At 42.8% G+C, this 20,024-nt stretch overlaps 1 protein-coding gene across 1 annotated transcript; it reads left to right on the top strand.

Moving 5' to 3' along the window:
- The first annotated feature begins 12,943 nt into the window (after positions 1 to 12,943).
- Positions 12,944 to 19,763, top strand: LOC132383372 (phosphoserine aminotransferase-like). Its single transcript, XM_059954260.1, has 9 exons — positions 12,944 to 13,003; positions 13,394 to 13,454; positions 13,535 to 13,604; positions 14,303 to 14,508; positions 15,581 to 15,753; positions 15,906 to 16,069; positions 17,136 to 17,264; positions 17,357 to 17,494; positions 19,664 to 19,763. Exons 1-9 carry the CDS (start codon positions 12,944 to 12,946, stop codon positions 19,761 to 19,763), a joined length of 1,101 nt encoding a protein of 366 aa, XP_059810243.1.
- Positions 19,764 to 20,024: the final 261 nt, after the last annotated feature.

Genomic DNA, 20,024 nt, shown 5'->3' with positions numbered 1-20,024 from the left:
AAGCAGTAGTCATTAAGGAACATAGAACAGAACGGCACAGGAGCAGGCCATTCAGCCCACGGTTCCTGCACTGACCATGATACCAAATGAAAATAAAACCTGTCTGCCTGCACACGATCCATATCCCTTCATGCCCGTCTGTTCTCATGCTTGTCTAAGTGCCTCTAAAGTGTCATTCTCATCTATGTGAGAAAGTGCACTGTATGGGAAGGATTTGGGTGTCCTGATAGACTCGTCACCCTCAACATCTAGACAAGCAGAAGCGATTAGGGAGGCTAATAGAATGTTGGGCTCCATATTGCGCTCAGTGGAGTTCAAGTCAAGTGGAGTTCTCCCTAAGCTGTATAATGCGGTTTGTGAGGCCACTGTGTACAATTTTGGTCTCCATGTTGTGTGAGTGATGTGAAGGCACTGGAGAGGGAGTCCAGAGAAGGGTGACTAGACTCATTCCAGGTCTGCAGGTTATGAGCTGTGAAGAAAGATTGAAAGAATTAAATCTTTTTAGCCCAAGTATACATAGAATGAGAGGAGACATGATTGAAGTGTTCAAAATCATTAAGGGTATAAGTAGATGCCAGCTGACACTTCAAAATTAATCTATCATCAAGAACACAGGGCCATTGGTGGGGATTGGGTAAGGGGTGATTTCTATCTAACATCAGGAAGCATTTCTTTTCACAGTGAGTTGTGGACCCATGAAACAAACTACCTAGTTCTGTAGTTGAGGGTAGTACCTTAGAGACTTTCAAATCTAAACTCGATAGTTATTTCAACACTATGTGAATAGGAATTTGGCCAGCATTGTTGGGCTGAATGGCCTGCCCTTGTCAAATCTTTCTAATGTACAACATGGCTTTCTGACACAAAGAGGCCACTGAATCTATGTTAGTGCAGGCCATCCACTTCAAGGTTTCATGTGTTGTGCATTCAGAGATACTCTTCCGTCCACAGCTGTTCTAACGCATGGTTTCTTGGGTTACTCTCACTTTCCTGTCAGCCTGACTCAGTCTGCCCATTTTCCTCTGACCTCTCTCATTAGCAAAGCAATTTCATCCAAGAAACTGCCGCTCGTCAGATGTTATTTTAAAATTTTCACACCTCTCTCTGTAGACTCTAGAGACTGTTGTACACAAAAAGTTTCTGAGATGTTCAAACCGTCCTGTCTGGCACCAACAGTCACTCCACAGACAAAGTCACATTTCTTCCCCATTCTGATGTTTGGTCTGAACAACAGCTGAACCTCTTGACCATATCAGCATGTGTTTATGCATTGAGTTGCTGCCACATGATTGACTGATTAGATAGTTGCATTAACGAGCAGGTGTACAGGGGCTCGACTTCTTAATTTAACCTAAAATGCAGCACCTCACACACTACATCGTGCTATATCCACTGCCAACTTTCATCACTACCGGCCAACTTTTGTGTCTACATGTCTACATTCTTACTAATTAGGCCATTTTTATATATATATATATTGCAAATTACAGGAACACTGACCCCTATGGAGAGTGAGTCAGTGACTTCAGGTAGGCAAGTCCAGAGATTGTGTTCTGTGGGTAGTGCTGATGGATAGGAAGGAGGGAGGAAGTGATCGAGTTGAGGACGGTAAGAAAGGATAAATGCATTAGGAGGTGAAGAAGCAAAGCACAGGAGGCAAGTTTCAGGGAAGCCTAGTTTTGAGGAGCCGAGATTTGAAGGACAGGGGACAACTGAGAGGAGAGATTAACCAGCACAGAAACTTCTTCCACCATTGCAAATGGATATGTGAAAGGACTGTAGTTTGTGAGCCATTAAACAACGTTCTTTTTCTGTTTTCTTTTCTAACAGACTTCTTTGGCCAAAATCAAAATGTTTTGATTATTTGTATGAAGACGCAGCTTATCTCTTGGCAAATTTCCCAGTGCAAGCAACAATCTCGTTCTATCAAGAGAGTGACAGTGAGTCTGAAAGCGAAGATAATGATTAACCAAAAACTGCAATCACTGGAAAAAGATTCAAGTGTTTAACACTGGGCTCTGATACAGGCACTGCTTGTGTACGGAGAGATGTTACCGGCTTGTAAATTATTGATCTACACATTGTATTATTTACATATTTATTTATAATTAAAAAGTAACTGAATTCTTTTTGTATTTATATAAATCTACCTAGTTTTGTAAATAAAATATTTAATCTTACCTCTGTCTTAATTTTTACATCTAATTAAATGTAGGTTGCAAATAGGCAAACAATTGCTCAGAGTAACACACACAAAATGCTGGAGGAACCCAGCAGGTCAGACAGCATCTATGGAGATGAATAAACAGTCAATGTTTCAGGCTGAGGCCCTTCTTCAGGACTGGAAAGGAAGGGGGAAGAATCCTGAATTAAAAGTTGGGGAAAGGGATGAGGCTAGTTAGTAGGTGATAGGTGAAGCCGGGTGGGTGGGAAAGGTAAAGGACTGGAGAAGAGGAATCTGATAGGAGAGGAGGCTGGACAATGGGAGAAGGGAAAGGAGAAAGGGACCCAAGGGAAGAGAAAGACTGGTGAGAAAAGTTTAAAGGCCAAAGTGGGGAATAGAAGATGAGGAGAGGAGGAAGGAGAAATCAATGTTCATGCCATCAGGTTGGAGGCTACCCAGATGGAATATAAGGTGTTGTTCCTCCACCCTGAAGGTGGCCTCATCTTGGCACATGGTGTCTGTGCTGAACATGATGCCAGATTAGACTAAAACACATCATACAGAGAATTCACAAAAGACAGCAGCTGCTGGAATCATGAGATAAAATAAACTGAACAGCTCAAGTAGCATCAGTGGAAGCAAAGGGGTGGCCAATGTTTCAGGCTGACATCCTGTACCAGAATACATTAAGTCAGTATATTACAGAGCAACACACACAAGATACTAGAGAAACTCAGCAGGTCAGGCAGCATCTATGGAGAGGAATAAACAGTTGACTTTTTGGGTTGAAACCCTTCATCAGGTCTCAGAAACATTACATTACGGGATGAAAAGAGTCGTCGGCCTGATTTTGAATGTCCATCTGGAACACCAAATTAATTAGTTCCTTCCACCACTAGAATTTACGCAGAAGCCCAACCTCACTAATATTTTCCCCACATTTTATTATGGCACAAGATGATGCCAATCAGCCCAATATGGCCAAAGTACTTCAGAGGCATTTAAAGATCATCAAGGTTTTGACAGTCAACAAAGTTAAGGACAAGGCCTCTCTCGCTGTTAAAGCTTTCAGAGGTATTTTGAGGCCATGGCAGTTTTTGCAGAGCAGGTTTGGAGGCCTTGAGTCATGCCAGAATGCTAAGACCCTCTGCATCCAATCCAGGACAGAAAGCTGTGTTGACACCGGGCAACAATTGAAAGTAGCAGGCCCATGCTAGTAAAACTGGGCTGTTATACCGAACATACAGGGAAAGATATTTTGCATATTCTAACACTGCACTGTAAAAATGTACCATTTCACTTTAACAATGAAGTTTAATCTCAACTGTTTCCAAACATGGTTCCAGGACTGTAACTAACTTTCTGAGACTTCAATGTCCCTTGCTCCTCGGTACAAGCTAAAAGTTGTCCTCTTTTGCAGAGCTGCTGCTTGAGTTCCAGTTCTGACTGAGGTGAAACGCATTTAGTCAGCAGTTAGGTTTCTCCATGGACATACAGTACTGTGCAAAAGTCTTAGGCACGTATGTATACAGCTGGTGATCCTAATTCTTTCGCACAGTATTGTGGTACGGTAATTTTACATATTGTACTGTACTTGTGCCGTGAAATAAAACAAATTTCATGACGTGTGGGTGACGATAAACCTGATTCTGATATAGCTCTCTATTATGGACCGAGAGTGGGAAGAGGAGCAGGGAGAGTAGGATCACAGTTGGGAAAAGGGGAAGGTAGAGGAAAGGAAACAGGAAGCACCAGAGAGACATTCTGTAATGATCAATAAACCAATTGTTTGGAATCAAGTTACCTTACCTGGTGTCTCAGTCCTGGGTGTGTCTGTCCCTGCCCCGGCACTCCTTCTCTGCCACCTGTCCCACACCCCACCGCGGCACTCCACCACCACCATTCCCAATATCCTTTGCTTCCACCAGATTTACAAATTCGCTCTCTGCTCCACATTGACAGATATAGAAGTATGCAAAAGGTAGGCACTCTAGCTATAGATATGTGCCTATGACCTCTGCATAGTACCATACAAACAGATGAAAGTGTAGGGAATCAGTAAAAGAGTCTGGAGATTTAACCAGCAACCACTAATTCAACAGCAAGTCACCATTAAAATCTTTATTTAGCATCTCCCACCCAGGCTCACATTCAACTAATCGAGTAGAAAACAGAAGCAGGTGAAGGCACACAACTTCCTGAATTTTACCATGTGCTAAGATCACGGAAGATCCTGGCACACTCCCCCACTCTCCTGACTGATTCATGCGTCTGCTGATTCCCTTCATGTCCAAAACAGGAACAGCTTCTTCCCTCTGCCAGCCAACTTCTGAATGCCCCAAACATTATCTGTGACTGAGAGCCCACAGCCTCTGGGGTAGATCTACAATCCTTTGAGTAAAGAACTAGTAGCTAATTAACAGTATACGTTAACGACTAGAGAATGATCAATTTGCTCCCATGCTTCGAATCAATGGATGAGAGAACTAGATGCACCTTCAGTATCCAACCCCCCTCCAACTATCCAACACCCACTCTTACACTCTACTCCTCAGTGCCCCCCTCGGCTGTGCAAGCTCTCTCGAAAGGTGTAAAGAGAGTTACGATACACCTGACCCAATAAAGGGAAGGATACACAAATGCACAGTTTGTGGGTCTGAGAGTGCTTAACTTTTGAGAGTTGTTACATGGTTCTGAATTCCATCGTTTGGGGTCCAGCTGCCATCAGGTCCTCACTGTTGAACTGAAGGGCATTTCCAGCCACCCACATCCAGGTTGGGGAAGTTTGGAAGAGTGGTGATTAGAGGCAGGCACTGGGGTCATGTCACTGGTCAGGAATCCCTTCAGACTTCTGTTTCTCAGTCTTTCACCGGACAGTTGAAATGTTGCTATCCCAAGTTCTGACATTTGGCAAAGTTGGAAGTATGTATACTATATACAACCTTGAGATTTGCCTCCTCACAGGCAGCCACAGAACAAAGAAACTGGTTAATAAAAAAGACCGTCAAACACCCAGTGTGCAGAGGAAAAAAACAAATAGTGTAAGCAAGAAGAGTAAGCAAATAACATTCAGAACTGAAGTTCATGAAGTCAGTGATCACTGCAGCCAATTCAGGAGCCCACTGCAGGCCACAGTCTCGGTTCAGCACAGAGACTAGCAAACCTCGTGAGCAATGAGCCTCCTGCCCCAATACCCTGACCCTTTCAATCTGGCCCGGCGCTTAAATTGACCTATCAGCAGGTCGTTCGTCACTCTCGGACCCAGGCCTTGCCACTTCAATATCCTCTCGAGTTCTTTACGTGCCACCTCGATTTGGCCTGTACCCAACCTTTCCAATTCCACCTAGTGCTTAAATTGGTCAAACTACAGCTTGTTGCTCGCTCTCAGACCGGGCTCTGCCTTGCCTCAGTTCTGCCACTTTGAGTTGCCTCCTAGTCTGCTCCAGCAGCCAAACATTGGCTTATTTTCCACAGCAACCCTTGACATTTCAGTTCGCACCGCAAGAATGCCGGGTTGTCCAGGCAGTTCAAAAGCTCAGCTCTAAAAGGGAAGTTAAAGGCTATCGATTGCAGTGAATGTTTTCAAGAAAAAGTGTGATTAATAAAGTAGTTAATAGTTGTTCTTGCTGATAGCAAGTTATTGCTGTGCTTCACCAATTCCATCTTAAACTAGCAATTACTCATGTCAAGAAAGGAAGCTAAACTTGAATGGGAAATGCCTCCTCTTTAAGGGCTTTACTTTCTGCCAATTTCCTCACGTTGTAATGAAGACACATTGTCTAGAATTTCCATCGTGTTCTGTCTGAAAATGCATGAAATAATACTATAGACTACCACCTATAACATGTAATACGTCCTCCCATAATATCATAAATCTCTCTTAAAGGTTTACACGAAGGAGCTCTTAAAGTAGCAGATCTCTATACTTCATGTAGCAGAGGCAACTTGCAATAACTTGGCTTCGGGTAGTGAATTGGAGAATGAATTGAATGGCACGTTTATTCTGCACTGTTTTATCCTTTTATCTTGTTCTACTTCAGAGCACTGTGATGTTTTGACTTGTATAAGCGGTATACAAGACAAGTCTTTCATGGCATCTTGGTACATGTAACAATAATAAACCGATGCCAATACCAAAAGAGAACATGATGCTGATGGAAATTGGCACACGGGGCAAAAGCTGAGTAGCTGAGCAACTCCCTTGCTCAAAGAAATAAGGTTTTATCCTCAACATTGAAGATATTGAGTCTATTGGTGGAACTTCCATGATTGCGGATTGCCACGTGTTATGTGGATTTTCTGGTGTAGTCTGTTTTGTCATATGCTTTTGTGATATCATTCTGGGGGAACGTTGTCTCATTTTTTTAACTGCTTTGCATTTGTGGTTTCTAAATGACAATAAACTGAATCTGAATCTGAATAAATGATGCGACTACTGCCTGCCAAATGGCCTTGGTGGATAAGCATGCACGTTTCCACAGCAAGTTACAGAGTTTCTAATCACTATATGTGATTAATTTTTGGATTGTGTGGCCAGTGAACACATTGTTCTAAGTAATATTTATAGTTCCTGCATTCCAGGATAGATCACCCTCAGTGTCCTCTGCAAACTCAAAGAAGCACAATCTTTCAACTCTCTCTGATATGCTTTGGTAACATTCAGGGTCAAGGACATTGACTTTGTTTTAATGTAATGTGATCTACAACACCAGCAAGAATCCCAGAATCCTGTATAAAAGACAATTAACCAACTGATGCTGAAAAAGTTGGGTTGCTTGAACATACCTGTGGAATGCACGTTGCCAGGATTGATTGGCAAGGCTGAGGACTTGTTTTGGGGGACTTTGGAGTTTGTGTTTCATGTGTCCCTGGGTTCTGGCTACTCTTTGTTTTTGCTGTTTCCGTACGGTTTGATCAGAGTGATCAATGCGGACTGGGGCACTTCAGCGAAGAATGGCTCTGCGGCCTCGACTAGTGGCGCAATGCTGAACTGACTCAACAAAATACTGCTGAAGGGTCTCAGTCCGAAACGTCGACTGTTTTTTCAATATAGGTGTTGCCTGATCTGCTGAGTTCCAGAATGGACAATGATGACTCCCTGGCCAGCATCCAAATGTCCCAAGGATGGATTAAAATAGAATTGAATCATACTTTATGCAACTGGGAACATCCAATTTATCTGAAAGATATATTGCACCTACATTAAGCAGAATCCGGGACATGTCATTAATGACGTGTCCTGTCCATAAACAGTCAAAGCCTCTTCCTTCCATCACTGGTGAACTTGTGCAGGGACAGACATGAAAGGCAACTCAATGAATAAAATCATTAATCTGTGGAAATTATTGAGCCAGGCTCTTGTGTATTCAATTTCTCAATGTACAGAGTCCAATGATAGTCATCAAGAAAATCCACTCTTTTTTAGTAGTGAAACATTCAGAACACAGAGCATAGAACAGTACAGCACAGAAACAGGTCGTTCAGTCTAAGATGCTGTGTCTACCTAATTAAGTTAAAAATCCTAATAGAGACGTACAAGACCATAAGAGGCATAAGTGGAGACCTTTTCCCACGGCACAGATGGCTAATACAAAGGGACATCATCTTAAGGTGATAGGAGGAAAGTACAGGGGGATGTCAGAGGTAAGTTTTATTTTTTACAGGGAGTGGTGGGTGCACGGAACATGATGCCAAGAGTAGTGGTAGAGGCAATTACGTTAGGGACATTTAAGAGACTTTTAGATAGGAGCATGGATGAAGGAAATATGGAGGGCTGTGTGGGAGGGAAAGACTAGATTGAATTTAGAGCCGGTTAAAAGATAGGCACAACATCGTGGGCCAAAGGGCCTGTAGTGTCCAGTACTTTTCCATTCAATTCAAGTTTAATTGTCATTCAACCATAGCATGAATACTTATGAATACAGCCAAACAAGACAGCATTACTATGGGGTCAAGTTGCTAAAACACATTACCAACAGAACACATTCACAGAATAAAAGAGACCCGGCACCCCTCTGCCCGCAACACTGGGCTTCAGGCCTTGTCATCACACCTACAAGTCAAACACCCAAAAAGAACATTAATAGAAGTACGACGACACAGAATATGCATGTATATAGCCCAGATTGCCAGCCCACCGAGATTATCTGTTGACCTGCCCCAAAACCCCTACGCCTGCTAGGCGACACTGGGGCTTTGAGGCCCAGTCTTCACACATACTGTACAAGCACATTTACAACATTAGTAAAAATACAGCAACGCAGAATATGCATGTACATAGTCCAGGCTTCCCAGCACACAGAGATCACCTCTCGACTGGCCCCAACACCCGCTAGGTGATAGCGCAGATTTGAGACCCAGTCTTCGCATACACAAGCACGTATAGAATATTAGTAAAAACACAACCAGGCAAAAGCACTTTCTGTTGAGTCCATAGAAGCCGTTGTGCCAGTTGCGCTGCCATCTTGCTCTTTGTTTGTTAAATTAATCCCTTCTGCTTGTACATGGTCGATATTCTATTCTCTGCACATTTGTGAGCCTTTCTAAGAGCCTCTTTCACGACTCTGTCGTACCTGCCTCCACCACAACCCTGGTGCAAAATTCCAGGCTCCTACCACAGTGTATAAGACTTGCCCCATGCGTTCTCATTTGAACTAATCTTAAGTACATTTACAAAATTTCTGTGAACAGGTAAAGATGCAAACAGACTGGGGTTACCCATAGTAAGCTGAATCCCACTGCAACCCAACAAGACAAACTCCACCTTACCCATTTTCTCACTGGATCCTTCGAGCGATTTACATCAGTACAAGAAATGTCAAGGTCCAGTATTTGCCACAATCAAATTTCTCTTCAAAAACACACCACAGTTCTTACAATCCATTGTCCAACCCTTCACAAAAATTCTCTCTCTATTTCTCCATCACGTTCTCCCTTTGAACTTCTCTAATCAGGTTTCTAACCTTGGCACAACACTGGGGTAATCTTCATCAGAGTTACAGACACCACAGTTCACAATGCCACTCAACACTCTCGACCTCACTTTAATTTTCAGTGCATTTTTAATGCCTACCATTCACTGTCACACTTTTAGGAACCATACTTCCCAGGTCTATTTTTTAAAATTTATTTCTTGAGATGCAGCAAGCAATAGGCCTTTCCAGGCCTTCGAGCCACACAGCCTAGCAGTCTTCCGATTTAACCCTAGCCTAATCTCGGGACAATTTATAATGACCAATTAACCGATCAACCAGTACACCTTTGGACTCTGGGAGGAAACAGGGGCATCGGGAGGAAACTCACACAGTCATAGGGAGAATGTACGAACTCCTTACAGGCAGTGGTGGGAATTGAACCCTATACTGTAAGGCGTTGTGCTAACCACCACACTACTGTGTCTATTCTTTACCCAACTATTTGCAACCAGAGCAGCAGCTGCTCATTCATACAGTTAAAATGCATCCCATGCTGAACACCTATCCACACCTAGACTACTCCTATTTCTCATACACTTTCTGCCCCTAAGCTGCATGGGACAAGAAAGACTTCATGTAAGCAGAGAGATACACCAAGGAATAGGCCCTCTGACCCACTGAATCCAACCCAACCATGAAGCACCCAATCCTAACCAACTGCACCCTACTCCTCAGTGTCACCAAGAGGACTTGGCCACAATCATCATGAGGAAACGTTGGAGATGGACTGTACACATGATGAGAAGAGAGGTCAACTCCATCACCAAGACAGCACTTCAATGGACCCCTGAAGGGCAGAGGAATCACAGGAGATGAAAGATAACTTGGTGCCGTATCATAAAGGCAGAAATGTGGACCCCAAACCACACCTAGGGCACAACAGAGAAGATGGCCAAGGACAAACAGAAATAGAAGACCTTAATTGCTGTCCTAAACGCCAGCAGCATAACAAGCAGTAACAATCCACTTTATTCTGCCCACATTCCCAACATTCCCAGATTCTATCATACATCTGGGCACCATGCGTACAGATTTGGATTTTGAAAGACAGTGTCAGTAACAAGGACCATGAGACTACAGGACTCCATCAAACCCAATGTTCAGTACTAATGGAAGTAAATGTCGCATTACAACCAACACATAGGAAAATAAGAAATCGGAACAAGGTGACAGCTATCTGGCACATCGAGTCCGCTCCGCCATTCACAGCTTATGTGGCCGTGGACTCAACTCCACCATTATCTTTAATTCCTTTGCTATGTAGAAATCTATATAACTGTGTCTTAAATAAATTTAATGAGGTGACCTCTACTGCTTTCCTGGGCAGAGCGTTCCATAGATTCACTACTCTCTGGAAAAAAACAATTTCTCCTCATCTCTTAAATCTATGTCACTAAATCTTGAGGCTATCTCCCCTAGCTGTGGTCCCCCGTAATATATAAATGTTACGATAAGATCCCGTCTCAAACTTCTGAATGCTAGCAAGTATATTCAAAGGCACTCAATCTTTCCTTTATGCCAATCCCTTCATCTCCGGAAAGGACCTGGTAAACCTCCGCTACACCACTTCCAAACTGAGTATGTCATTCCTCAAGAAAGGAGACTAGAACTGGTGGCAGTATTCCCTGTACAGTTGCAGCATAACCCCTTACCTTCCTCTCCATCGTCCATTTGCTTGTTTCCTTTGGATATTTACAGTAGAAGAGAATAGAACTTTATTGTCATTGCTCAAGACGTGATTCTGGTTCTACTTCAGACCGTGCAAAAACAGATGTTAATATTGCATGCGGTAAGGCTTAATTAAAAAGTAATTCCCATATTTACATGCAACAAGTGACTTTGATAGTCCGTATCTCCAGGTGCCGCCCTGGAAGGCGTGTGCCTTTGGACAACCTGGTTCCTCGCTGATGTCACCGACGGAAGCGTTACGGGAGATTGAAACATTGAGACAGCAGGTGGTGTGCACTGCTTTTGGAAGGCTGCTGTACTTGAGCGAACTTTCTCTCTTGATGGCAAGTGAGAGTCCATTGGTCCTCGAGTCAGGGAACTCGGACAAGTGACGCGACAGATTGTAAAACTGAAACAGCGAGCCACTGGTTTCCCCTCTCGTTGTTGCAGGAGCAACATCTCTGTCTCTCCCTCGCTCGTGAGAGAAAGCCTGTCTGAGATGTGGACATACTGGGATGGACAGTAGTTTTTGACGGACTCTAGATCATTGTCTCTTCGGAGGTTTTGCTGTTGCTTTTGTGGGTGGGGGGTGTTAATGCTTTTGTTGGAGCAAGAGGGGAGAGGGTTGATGCTTTTGGCACTGCTTGTGCGTGGGAGGGAGAGGGGACTTTAGGGTTCTAACGTTTTCTGTCTTTCATACTTGGGTTTTTCTGTTTTGTGGATGTCTGTGAAGAGAAAGAATTTCAGGCTGCATATTGAATACACTCTCTGAATCAGAATCAGAATCAGGTTTATTATCACCAGCACGTGACGTGAAATTTGTTAACTTAGCAGCAGCAGTTCAATGCAATACATAATATAGAAGAGAAAAAAAAATAATAATACTAATAAGTAAATCAATTAAACTGATATCAAATTGAACCATTGAACCATATCACTGAAAGGCCATTGGCAAGCCAGGGTATAGCATTATCAGCTGCACAACAGCTCTTGGGAAGAAGCTGTTTTTCCATCTTACTGTCTTGGCCAAGATGTTTCAGTATCTCCTACCAGATGGCAGGAGATTGAACAGACAGTGATGCCAAATGGAGATAATTCCCAATAACCTCCACTCTACAACTATGTTTCTGTAATGGTCACTAAATCACATCCCCTTGTACTGACTTGTGCCATGAGTTCACTGGATTTGTTTCGAATACTACAAGTATTCAGATAAAGTGCCCTCACACTGATTGTCTTGTTAGAATCCAGTAATCTTTGTGTTCTTTGAATTTGACTTCTCTGTACTCCACCCTTCCTTTTCTTGTTTCTAACTTTTGCATTGCTTCCTTCCATAGATGCTGCCTGACCTGCTGGGTTCCTCCAGGATTTTGTGTGTGTTGATTTGGATTTCCAACCTCTGCAGACTTTCTAACGCCTATGATTTGCCTCTTTCTGCCAGGGTTCTCATCCCCCTCCCACAATTCCTCCCCAGCAGTACTAACAAACAACTGACAAACAAGAGAGAATCTGTAGATGCTGGAAATCCAAAACACACACACACACACACACACACACACACACACACACACACACACACACACACGCATACACACACACACACACACACACACAGACACACACACATACACACACACACACACACACACACACACACACACACACACACACACACACACACACACACACACACACAAACTGCTCGAAGAGCCCAGCATGCCAGGCAGGATCTCAGCCCAAAACGTCCACTGACCTGCTGAGTTCCTCCAGCATTTTGTGTGTGTATGTTGCTCTAGGTTTCCAGCATCTGCAGAACCTCTTGTGTCCAGACCAACACCAATATAGTTCCATCTGAGGTAAGTACATGTTTGGTACAGCATTGTGGGCCCAGGCCTGTATTGTGCTGTAGGTTTTCTATGATTCTATAAGCAACTCTGAACACGAATACACCCCCACCTACAAAGTAGCCCACCAAAGAATTTTCTACTGCCGACAGCAGGGGCGCTATGGAACCAGATACTAATCCAAATGATCTTTGATGAGTTGAGCGGCCTCCCGTGAACACAGCCAATGACAGCAGTCGGAGATGACTACTTAAAGAACCCTGGGGCGGTGGTATTCTGAAGTTTGGGTCATCATGGAAGGCAGGAATTCTGTGGTGAATTTCTCTTCTGATGGCACGAAGCTCCCTCTGTCGGTAAATAACTAATGTTAAATAGTTTACAAGTGTCTCAGTATTTATTTGTGGGCAGTTTTACATCGAGTCTGCTATTTCTCTTTTCTACTGTGAATGCCTGCAAGAACGTGAAACTAAGGCGAAGTAGACGTATTTTGATGGCGGGGGGAGCGGGTTAGAACATTTTTAGGAAGGTGTTTGCAACTTCCCTCTAAATCTCATTTAGTGCAGAAGAAATGTTCTTCAGTAAACCTGATGTTGTATGGTGGGGCCGATTGTACCCACAAGTACCACCCACCAGAGCGTTAACAGTTTGTTGCTGCCTGGAGATGGCAATGAGGGACTGGGGTACTCTGCGGTACTAGCAGGTCTGAAGTAACCCGACAGCTTTCTCTCTCCCCCCACCCCCAGGTGCTGCTCCAAACTCAGAAGGACCTTGTGGATTATCGTGGTCTTGGGATCGGTGTCCTGGGTTAGTCACTGTTGGTGTTGCGTTTCCGTGTTTGCCATTCGCGCCGCTTTATCCTTCTAATCCTGTTGTGTATTGAACAGAGCTACACCCCAGATCGCCAGAGTTCACAGAGATTCTGGACGCGACCAAATCCGGTTTGAGAGAGCTGCTGTGAGTAAATCCCGCACCGCTCGGATTACAAAAATCCTTCAACCCAAGGCGGGCGGGGATTTATCCCACTTCCCCTAAAACCAATTTCCGCGGGTATTATTAGCTTCACTACCGCAATATCAGATCTTCAGGAATGTGATCTGTCAGTTTTCACGCACCCTCACTGTTGTCACTCGATGGTACACTTTGTAGCGTGTCCAAACAACAAAAGTGGGACATTTAAATCCTTGTTTTTCACTTGTGGGCCTTTTTGGAGGTGGGGCTGATTGGATCAGGTGTAAAGCTGCTGTTTTCAGCTGGGGAAAAGCAAAATGAGAACGGTTTAAGCTTGTAATCCATTTGGGGCTAGTGCACCTCTTTCATTCCACAGTAGTTAAACTTGAATAAAGGAAGCTGCTGTTGGATGTCATCAAAATTAGTGTCCTGGAGAGGTGGAATTCTACCCACCTGTCTATGTAACTTGCAGACCACCTATGTAATGGACTCTGAACTGCCCTCTGAGATGGCTTTGCAGTCATTCGATTCCACCTGGAATAGTAGATGGAGAATAAACCAATATAGAGGTAAAGGATCTAATTTCCCAATATAGTGAAAATGGGTTGAAAGTTGAATGTCATTATTCAGTGAAGGCAGACATTTCAAACACTTTTCAGAAACCGTTACTTCAGATTTGGTGACCCATTTCTTCCACTTCACAGGAAGGTCCCAGAAAACTACAAAATACTCTTCTTGCAGTGTGGTGCAAGTGGCCAGTTGAGTGCGATTCCTTTCAATTTCATCAGCCTCAAGGAAGGCAGATGTGCAGAGTTTGTTGTCACAGGGCCTTGTTCTGAGGAGGCAGTGGAAGAAGCCAAGAAGCTGGGGAAAGTGAAAATCGTCCACGCTGAGCAGAATGCTTCTACAAGTAAGGCAATGGATGGGATGGCTGTTGAGCTTGGGAGTGAGGGATTAATGCAAGAGGTTCTGCAGATGCTGGAAATCCAGAACACTGCACACAAAAATGCTGGAGGAACCTGGCAGTGTTTCTGCTGAATTGCTCCAGCATTTTGGGAGTGAGGAAGTAGAATCTTTCTCCTAGCAGGGCAAATGGTACAGAATTTCATACACCTATTGGGCTTTCCAGAGGTGGATGTGACAGCCCCTGGTCTGTAAATTCCATGTACCAATCTGGATATGAGCCCTCAGTTTTATCATTAATGATACTTGTATGAAAGCTAACATCAACATTGTTTATTTAAAGCTACTTGAGTTTCAAAGACTGGTTGATTTGGTCCATAAGGTATAGGGGCAGAATTGGCCCATTGAGTCTGCTCAGCCATTACATCATGTCCCTGTGGCCTTTCATGCCCTGACTAGTCAGAATTTATCAACCTCCGCCTTAAATATAACCAATGATTTGGCCTCCAAAGCCACCTCTGGCAACAAATTGCACAGATTCACCACTCTCTGGCTAAAGAAATTCCTCTTCTGTTCTAAAAGGATGCCCCTATATTCTGAGGTTGTCTGTTGGTCTTGCAGCCACCCATCCCCAAACCATACGAAACATCCTCTCTGCATCCACTCTTTTAAGGCTTGTCAATCTTCAATAGATTTCCATCAGGTCACCCCTCATTCTCCTGAATTTGTGATGCACTCAGTGGGCACTGCTGGAGTTCCAACATCTACTGTTCAATTGTCCTTCAAGATGTGTTGATTGGCTAAGAACTGCTACATTCCAGCCTTTAGCACTCCTGTTTTGTGATTGACCCAGCAATGAAGGATGATGACTTGTGCCCAATTCTTCCCCGAAAATTAATGAAGTTCTGTTTGCTTCCTCCAACCCTCTAGTTCAGAGGTTCCCAACTTGGAGTCCATGGACTGCTTGGTTAATGGTAGGGCTCCATGGTATTAAAAATGTTTGGGAATTCTTGCTCTAGATGCTGTAACAGTCTCTATGCAGACACTGTTCTAAATCTCACCCTATCTTCCTCTTGTAGCAATCCCTGATCCAAGCAAGTGGGATCTCAGTCCCGATTCCTCCTATCTCTATTATTGTGCAGATGATTCCATTAGTGGTGTGGAATTCCACTTTATTCCGGACTCCAACGAAACTGTTCTGATCTCTGACATGTCATCCAACTTCCTTCTCAAGCCTTTGGATGTTTCCCGGGTGAGTCTATCCTAATCAGTTGAACATTGACCTTGCCCATTGCTCCTGTAACATTGAGAACTGATTGCTTGAGGGGAATTGTCTTAAGAATTGGAATGAAGTTGAACATTGATCAAACATTTCTTTCCTTTGTTACCTTCCTGTTTCTGAAGTTTGGTGTGATTTTTGCCACTGCCCAAAAAAGTCTCGGCTGTGCAGGACTGACAGTGATATTCGTGAGAGAAGACCTCTTAGATTCGACACTCAGTGGGTGCCCAATTGTGCTTGACTATAAACTACAAGCTGGAATCTTTCCTAATACTCCTCCATGTTACAGGTTAGTACAGGGCTTTGGCGGTTTTGTTGAAGAGCTCTTTGAAATTCAAACAAGCATCTCCCCATGGAAAATTTGCTGGAACTGGATCTACACCATATTTGTGGGAAGTATTTGGCTTCATTCGATGTACCTACTTACACTTCTAAATTCATCTTCTGATATTTCCAATACAAGAGATTGGCTTTAGTTGTCATAAGTACATTGCAATAGACAGTAAAATTGTCAGCAACCAACTGCCCAAGGATTGTGCTAGCAGTCAGGCCACAAGTGTTTCCAAGTGTCTGGTGCCAACAGAACATGCCCATAGCTCAAACCTTAACCCAAAATCCACATATTTGGAATATGGGTGGAAACTGGAACACTCGGAGGAACCCACACAGTTACAACATAGAAACTCCATACAGTCAGCAGCAGGAGTCAAACATCAAATGATTACTGGTGCTGTAAAATAATTGCACTAACCACTGTAACCCAGAACAATTGGTATGCAATGCAAATAACTTTAGCTAAGTTACTGAGCTTGTTCTAGCATTCAGTCTGTGGAGTCTGTTGTTTCATGGATGTCTGTGAAGAGTACAAATTTCAGATTGTATACTGTATACATGCTGAGATTAAAGCAACCTAATCTCCAAGTATGCTTGGAATGTAAGCTAAGCCACCTAATCAGTGCACACTTGACAAAACAATGTTGAATATAATGTTAAATTCGCCTTGGTGATTACTAGGTGCCTTTAAGTTTGAGGAAATAACGCACATACAAAATATCACTCTTCATGTTGACTTAATTTGCTAGCTGACAGTTGTTACTGAAAGCAAGCTTATGACAAAAGTTGATATGAAATGAGTTCTTCATGATGAACAAGAGATTCTACAAACGTTGGAAGTCTTAAACAACATGGACAAAATGCTGGAGGAACTCCTCGACAGGTCTGATGGGAATCAACTGGTGTTTCAGGCTGAGACTGCTCTTCAGTTGTGACTTGCTGAGTTCCCTGGAATTTTGTGTTGTACATGTGTAGCTGCATGTAAACTGCAGTCACATTTATCGTATCTGTGTGTCTTTCAGTATCTATATCATGCAGTTGATCTTGGATTGGATAAAAAGCAATGGTGGTTCTGAAGCCATGGAACAAAGAAGCATTGCTAAATCAAAATTGCTTTATGATGTGATTGAGGGCTCTGCTGAATTCTATGTGTAAGTTGCCTCTATTTAAATGTGCAAGTGATTCTAACCAGTGCTGTATTCATTTATTTTAAAAATCGAGCAAGGTCATTACTTTTTTTTAGATGCCCTGTTGACATGAAGTGCAGAAGCAGAATGAATGTAGTATTCCGGGTTGGTGGCCCAGAAGGAAATGACATCCTTGAACGGACTTTCCTTGACAAAGCAGCTGAAGTCTGCATGATTTCACTGGAGGGTGACAGGTAAACTAGAGTCTAATCAAATGTTCAACTATCCAAATTAGAAATGGGAGTTGGAATGAAATAATGGGCCAGTCAACAGGTTTCTTTTATTTCCCCTTGCTTTTTCCTTTTCCACACTTTGTCCCACTTTTTCCATACTTTCCCCATGATGCTAGCTCAGTTTTTGCTCAAGTGACATTTCAACAGCATGATCGAACTTGCACACTGATATCCTCAAACCCTCGCTCCAGGAGCTGCTCACCTCAATGAGCAACCAAAAGTCATCAAGCATTTGGTCAAATTTTCTGATTTTAAAGTGTCACGCTCAAGACCTCATGAATGCAGCCTACAGATGCTGGAAATCCAAAGCATCACACAATGCTGGCGGAACTTGGCAGGCCAGGCAGTATCTATGGAGAAGAGTAAACAATCAGTTTCTGACTGGGGCCCTGCATCAGGTCCTGAAGGGTCTTAGTCCAAAATGACAACAATTTCATTTTTTCCCATAGATGCTACCTGGCCTGTTGAGTTCCTCCAGCATTTCTTGATCCCTAAGACTTTAAGATCAAGTTTGTGCATTAAGTCTTCAAGTCCCTTCTGCAGAGTGTTCTGACTGCAATTGTTTTTAAGCAAATCTTTGCACAGCATCAGGTTTATGGCTGCATTCTGATACAACTGCTGGTGACATACTTTGCTGATGCTTGTGCCCTGGTTCAGATTTGGCAAAATTATTGCTGTTTGTTGTAAATGCTAGTTAAAGTTCATTTTTAATTGTCTCATTTCAGTATTTTACCATGTGCCCCTGTGGGTTACACAAGTTTGCTATCTTTCGCTATATTCTTGTATTCATAGTGTTGCCTCACTTCATTGTGATAGAATGTTCTGATGACAATTCATTGAAACTGGACGATAGATTCCCCACTCATAACTAAGTAACCCAGGTCCAACACAAAGACACTGGCCTACACACACTCAATGCATACAATTACTGAGTACAGCTTGCAATTCACTCTTGGCACTGCCCTGCTCAACATTGCTAGGAATACCTTTCAATTGTTTTTTAAAAATAGACCTTGAGTACAACAAAGCCCACACAGATTGATTTTTGCCTGATCTTGAGCATCACTCTTAATTAAATGCACCCAATAATTCCTGACCCAATGTATTTTCTTTTCACCAATGGGTTTTTGTCTGCAGAGACTCATCTTCAGCATTTTAAACTTGTGATGGGTAAAAGTGAGACTGTCCAACTCCAATTCTGCTAACAGATTTCTTGTTTGTGAATGGTTTTGTTCGTTCATTAATTCCTTCCTCTATCACTTCAAAAAAAAAAATGTGGAGAACAATCCCCCTTCATTCTATGGTCTTCTATCCTCTCCCATCAGACTGTCCCTTTCTCCAGCCCTTGTCTCTTTCACCAATCAACTTCAAAGCTCTTACTTCATCCCTATCACCTGCCACATTGTACTTCCTCCCTCCTTATCCTGATTTTCCCCCTCTTTCTTTCTAGTCCTGATTAAGGGTTTCAGCCCAAAACATTGACTGTTTACTCCGTTCCAGATATAATCTCTGATCTGAGTTCTTCCAGTATGGTGTGTGTTGCCTCCTATTCACTCCAGATAAGTTCAAGACATTCGTCAAAGTCATACAACGGGATAAATTGCAAAATATCTGGATCTAGTCCATTTTCTCCAGCCTCAATTTGCATCCAATTCGTCGTTCATTTACTCGAGACACAGTAAATTAATTCCCATATTTGCTCAATCTCTCCTGCCCTGGGTTCTGTAGTCTGATCCTTGTTGCTAGAATGTTCTCATTTCTGGCTGTAGTATGAAGTATTAAGTTTGACGCAATGCTTGGAACCTCCAACAAACATTGCCTTATTCCATTGACTTGTCCCATATGAGTGTGGAAGTAGCTTCAAACATCGTGGCAAACCCAAAGTTTATATCAGGTGGTCAACCATTACTTGATGACCCTTAAAGCAGACCCTTCTGAAATACAATATTTGTGTAATATGGCTAAATATTCATGCTCTGATACTCTGAATATAAAAAGTGAATGAGTCATCTTTCCAGAAAGTTAAGACCAAGCTGGTAAATGAGTTTGTACTAAGTTTAAGTTTGTAGTTTTGCAGAGATATTTGTACATGTTTGGATATGACGTGCATCTAAATTAACTTGTTTCCAGATCCGTTGGTGGGATCTGTGCCTCGCTCCATAATGTGACACTTGAAGAAACACAAAAGTTGGCAGAATTCATGTCCTCTTTCAAGCAAGAGGAACACTGAGGTAGTGACTTGCCATAAGAAAAAGCCTATTGTAGGTTCTGTGCAGCATTAATACAACCTTTATATCTTTATATTAAGTGATGGCTTGCAGTGCTAAACTTTTTTTGAAGTAGAATTGCTTCATGTGGAACACATTTGCCTCTTTGAATATAATCTTTGAACAGTTAAGTAATTGAAACACTAGTTTTTAAAACTAGGGTCTATTTTTTTTTATTGGTGCCAATAAGGATTGATCCAAACCTGCAGCTAGATATGTATACA

The sequence above is a fragment of the Hypanus sabinus genome, chromosome 30 (genome assembly GCF_030144855.1).
Source record: "Hypanus sabinus isolate sHypSab1 chromosome 30, sHypSab1.hap1, whole genome shotgun sequence".
NCBI classification, from domain to species: Eukaryota; Metazoa; Chordata; class Chondrichthyes; order Myliobatiformes; family Dasyatidae; genus Hypanus; species Hypanus sabinus.
Note: the sequence above shows the minus strand (reverse complement) of the source record. Positions and strands in the feature narration are given on the sequence as shown.

Coding starts and splice junctions, on each gene's coding strand:
- LOC132383372 (XM_059954260.1), top strand. CDS start 12,944: ATGGAAGGCAGGAATTCTGTGGTGAATTTCTCTTCTGATGGCACGAAG. Junction 13,004..13,393: donor GCACGAAGCTCCCTCTGTCG/GTAAATAACTAA, acceptor CCCCACCCCCAG/GTGCTGCTCCAAACTCAGAA. Junction 17,495..19,663: donor ATTTCACTGGAGGGTGACAG/GTAAACTAGAGT, acceptor ACTTGTTTCCAG/ATCCGTTGGTGGGATCTGTG.